The sequence below is a fragment of the Juglans regia genome, unplaced genomic scaffold (genome assembly GCF_001411555.2).
Source record: "Juglans regia cultivar Chandler unplaced genomic scaffold, Walnut 2.0 Scaffold_672, whole genome shotgun sequence".
In the NCBI taxonomy this organism is placed as follows: Eukaryota; Viridiplantae; Streptophyta; class Magnoliopsida; order Fagales; family Juglandaceae; genus Juglans; species Juglans regia.
This window is the reverse complement of record NW_023361580.1, coordinates 4,670-10,001: the sequence shown is the minus strand read 5'-3', so window position 1 is coordinate 10,001 and position 5,332 is coordinate 4,670. Positions and strand designations below refer to the sequence as shown.

The 5,332-nt window shown below is 40.3% G+C and overlaps 1 protein-coding gene across 1 annotated transcript; it reads left to right on the top strand.

Annotated features, from left to right (window-relative positions):
- Nucleotides 1–546: 546 nt before the first annotated feature.
- Nucleotides 547–5,072, top strand: LOC118346093 (the record flags this gene model as incomplete). Its single annotated transcript, XM_035687101.1, has 4 exons — nt 547–2,109; nt 2,508–2,762; nt 3,189–4,573; nt 4,910–5,072. Coding segments are annotated over exons 1-4 (3,366 nt in total), but the record flags the coding sequence as incomplete, so codon positions are not given.
- Between the last annotated feature and the right edge of the window lie 260 nt (nt 5,073–5,332).

Genomic DNA, 5,332 nt, shown 5'->3' with positions numbered 1-5,332 from the left:
TTCAATCCTTCGTAGTCTTGGTTCTCATCTAGTTGGGTGACTGGTCAAGGCTCAACAAATCTTGTCAATACGATCTTGGGGTTCCAAGCCATCATTGTTATCGGGTTTCATCACAATTGTTGGTGGAGTTCATATCATTTTGGTATCAAGAGCTTTGGTTCTAAGATAAGTTTGTCTATCTTTTATCTTCGTTCTATTTCCTGTTCCTGCTGTGTTTAAAAAAAAAAAAAAAAAGGGTACACGATTCCAGTAAGAAAACTTCTTCCTTTCAATCTTGTATCTCACCTTATTCAAGTACTTGAACTTTTGATGAGTTTTGGTTGTTTATTTTCTGAATTGCTGCTGGATTATTTTGAATGAGTTTCTTGAAGTTCGATTAAGAACTAAAGAAGACACAGAAGAGTGGAAAAAGGCAAGAGTGTGCGAGACCATATGAGGGTAAAAGCCGTTTAGAGTGAAAACACGAGTGCAAGTGTATCAATTCTTGAGTGAAACACGTGAGGGAGTGCTTGTGAGGATTCTAACTTTGTTTGCAGATTTTAAAACATGTCTAATAATCAAGAAGAAGACACAACCGAAGAATTTCGACAACCTCCAGTTCCAAACCTCCAAATGCAAGCGATGTTAGGGGAGATGAGGCGTATGTTGAGGGCTGAATTAGAACCTATTCACGAAAGGTTGGACAGGGTAGAAGCGGAAACTCCTAGGGGCCAGCAACATGACATCCACAATAGGCAGCATGGTGGGCGTGGTCCGTGGCGGAATGTTGATGGAGAGGCGGAGTCGGAGGAGTTTGATGAGCAATATTTGAACCGAGGCAGGATTGAGCGTGGGTATAGAAATAGAGAAGCTAGGATGGGTAGGCCTAGGAGGGATAACGATTTAGGAAATATAAAGATTAAAATCCCATCTTTTCAAGGTAAAAATGATCCTGAAGTTTATTTGGAGTGGGAAACTAAAATGGAGATGGTTTTTGATTGTCACAACTACTCAGAGATAAAGAAGGTTAAGTTGGCTGCAATTGAATTTACCGATTATGCCATTGTGTGGTGGGATCAATTACTGATTAATAGGAGGAGGAATAGAGAGCCACCCGTGGACACTTGGGAGGAAATGAAAATGCTTATGAGGAAGCGTTTTGTACCCAGCCACTATTATAGGGGATTGTATCAAAAATTACAGAGGTTAATTCAAGGATCTAAAAGTGTGGATGAGTATTACAAGGAGATGGAGGTAGCTATGATCCGGGCAAATGTAGAAGAGGACCGGGAAGCCACCATGGCTAGGTTTTTGCACGGTTTAAATCGTGAGATTGCGGATATAGTCGAGATGCAGCACTATGTTGAGTTGACAGATATGGTGCATCAAGCCATAAAGGTGGAGGAACAATTCAAACGAAAGGGATTGGCTAGGAGGGGACTGCCTATGGCTACAACCAGCTCGTGGAAGACAACTCCAAAAAGGGACGAGCAGCAACAAAATAAGCCAAAATTTGAATCCTCTAAGAATGCCAACTTAAAGACCGCCACTACTTCAGGTACAATCGAGACTTCAAGTTCTAAGACACGTGATATTAAATGTTTTAAATGTCAGGGGCGCGGACATATAGCCAGCCAGTGTGTAAACAAGAGGGTGATGGTGATAAATGCCCAAGGAGAGCTTGAGTCAGAAAATGAGGAAGAAGTAGATAATGATGATATGCCATCTATGGAGGATGCTGACAATGAGCAAAATGCTGTGGTTGGAGATTTATTGGTTGCAAGGCGAGTTCTCAATGTGCAGGTTAAGGAGGAAGAAAGTAACCAAAGGGAGAACTTGTTTCATACTCGGTGCTTTGTAAATAACAAAGTTTGCAGTGTCATTATCGATGGTGGGAGTTGCACAAATGTAGCCAGCACTTATTTGGTGGAGAAATTGGCTTTAACTACCTTGAAACATCCTCAACCTTACCGGCTTCAGTGGTTGAATGAATGTGGGGAAATCAAGGTGACAAGACAAGTGTTGGTGGCATTATCCATTGGCAAATATGAGGATGAGGTGCTTTGTGATGTGGTTCCTATGCACGCATGCCATTTACTGTTGGGAAGACCATGGCAGTATGATCTGAGGGTTACGCATGATGGATTCACAAATAAGTATTCCTTCACTCTTAATAGGCAACCTATTACTCTTGTGCCATTAACTCCAAAACAGGTCAGGGAGGACCAATTAAAGTTACAAAGTTCGAATGAAAAAAAAAGGAAAAGGAAAGGAAGGCCGAAACTGAAAAAAAAGACTTAAAAAAAAAAGGAGAGAAAAACATTGATCAGAGTGAAAAAGAAAGAGAGAGGATTTCGGCTATAGTGAGAGCAAGAGAGGAAAAATTCAATTACATTGCAAAAAAAAGTGAGATCAAGAGAGCATTATTTTCACACCAGCCCCTTATTGTACTCATGTACAAGGAGGCTCTTTTATGTACTAATGATCTCGTCGGTGCTTTGCCGAGCAATATTGTTTCTCTTTTGCAGGAGTTTGAAGATGTCCTTCCTGAAGAGGTACCATATGGTTTACCTCCAATCCGAGGGATTGAACATCAAATTGATTTCATACCTGGTGCATCAATTCCAAACCGACCTGCTTATAGGAGTAATCCCGAGGAGACCAAGGAACTTCAGAGGCAAGTAAGTGAATTATTGGAGAAGGGGTTTGTGCGTGAAAGTATGAGTCCTTGTGCGGTTCCGGTGCTGTTAGTTCCCAAGAAGGATGGAACATGGAGGATGTGTGTTGACTGCCGAGCCATCAACAACATAACGGTAAAGTATCGTCATCCCATTCCTAGACTAGATGATATGTTGGATGAATTGTATGGTTCTTGTGTCTTTACAAAAATTGATCTTAAGAGTGGATATCATCAGATTAGGATGAAAGAAGGTGATGAATGGAAAACTGCTTTTAAGACTAAATATGGTTTGTATGAGTGGTTAGTGATGCCTTTCGGTTTAACTAATGCTCCGAGCACATTTATGCGTTTGATGAACCATGTTTTGCGAGCATTTATTGGCAGATTTGTAGTTGTGTATTTTGATGATATCCTGATCTATAGCAAAAATTTGGAAGAACATGTAATGCATTTGAAATCTGTTTTGGAAATTCTAAGGAAAGAAAGGTTGTTTGCTAACCTCAAAAAGTGCACCTTTTGCACGGATAAGCTTGTGTTTCTTGGTTTTGTTGTTAGTAAGAGAGGAATTGAGGTGGATGAGGAAAAGGTGAAGGCAATCCAAGAGTGGTCAACGCCTACAACAGTCAGCCAAGTGAGGAGTTTCCACGGCTTAGCTAGCTTCTATAGACGGTTTGTGCGTGATTTTAGTAGCTTAGCCGCCCCTCTTACTGAAGTCATCAAGAAAAATGTGCCGTTTAAGTGGGGAAAAGAACAAGAAAAGGCATTTAGTCTGATCAAAGAAAAGTTAACTAATGCACCTTTGCTTGTTTTACCTAACTTTGCTAAAACTTTTGAAATTGAGTGTGATGCTTCAGGCATAGGTATTGGAGCTGTTTTGATGCAAGAAGGCCGTCCAATTGCTTATTTCAGTGAAAAGTTGAGTGGGGCAGCCCTAAATTACCCTACTTATGATAAGGAGATGTATGCCTTGGTGAGGGCTTTGGAAAATTGGCAACACTATCTATGGCCAAAGGAGTTTGTGATTCACACAGATCATGAGTCTTTGAAGCATTTGAAAGGACAGCAAAGGTTGAACAAACGCCATGCCAAGTGGGTGGAATTCATTGAAACATTTCCGTATGTGATCAGATATAAGCAAGGTAAGGAAAATGTGGTGGCTGATGCATTGTCCCGAAGGTATGCCTTACTTTCCATTTTAGATACAAAAATGCTTGGCTTTGAATACATTAAGGAATTGTATGCTCAAGATTCTGATTTTGGTGATGTGTTCAATGCATGTGAAAAAATGGCGTTTGGTAAGTTTTATAGGTATGATGGATTTTTGTTTCGGGAAAATAAACTGTGTTTGCCAATATGTTCTTTGCGCGAATTGCTTGTGAGAGAAGCTCATGGTGGTGGTTTGATGGGTCATTTTGGTGTAGCTAAGACTTTAGGAATTTTGCATGAACATTTTTTTTGGCCTCATATGAAACGTGATGTGGAAAGAATTTGTGAGAAGTGTATCACGTGTAAACAGGCTAAGTCTAAGTTGAAACCCCATGGTTTGTACACCCCTTTGCCAATACCTAGTGAACCTTGGACTGATATTTCTATGGATTTTGTTTTAGGTTTACCTAGGACTAAGAGGGGGAGAGATTCAGTTTTTGTGGTGGTAGATAGATTTTCCAAGATGGCACACTTCATTGCATGCCATAAAACTGATGATGCATCACATATAGCTGATTTGTTCTTCAAAGAAATTGTTAGGTTACATGGTATGCCTAAGACCATTGTTTCTGATAGGGATGCAAAGTTTTTGAGTTACTTTTGGAAGACTTTGTGGGGAAAGCTGGGAACTAAGTTGTTGTTTTCTACTACTTGTCATCCACAAACGGATGGCCAAACTGAAGTAGTAAATAGAACTTTGTCGTCTTTGTTGCGTGCTATCATTAAAAAGAACTTGAAAGCATGGGAAGATTGTTTGCCACATGTTGAATTTGCTTACAATAGAAGTATACATTCTGCAACTAAGTTTTCACCATTTGAAATTGTTTATGGCTTTAACCCATTGTCACCTTTGGATTTAACTTCTTTACCTTTGAGTGAACGTGTGAACTTAGATGGCAAAAAGAAGGCAGAATTTGTAAAGATGATTCATGAAAAGGCACGGCTGAACATTGAAAGGAGGACTAAACAATATGTCCATCAAGCCAACAAGGGACGTAAGAAGGTAGTGTTTCAACCAGGAGATTGGGTTTGGTTGCACTTAAGGAAGGACCGTTTTCCAGAGAAGCGGCGTTCAAAACTCCTACCTCGGGGTGACGGGCCATTTCAAGTAGTAGAACGCATCAATGATAATGCCTACAAGCTTGACTTACCAGGTGAGTATGGTGTCAGTGCAAGCTTTAATGTTGCTGATTTGTCTCCTTTTGATGTAGGTGATGATTTGAGGACAAATCCTTCTCAAGAGGGGGAGAATGATGCAAACCAAGAAGTTGGACATGCTAATCATACAAGTGGGAATGGAGCTGAATTTGTACAAGACCCTTTGTCATTTCCTAGTGGCCCAATTACAAGACTTAGAGCCAAACGTTTCAAGGAAGCACTAAATGGGCTAATCCAAGAGAATTGGGCTGATTCTAAAAAGACCAAGATGGGCTCAAATAATATTCAAGACTTAATCCATGTCATCAA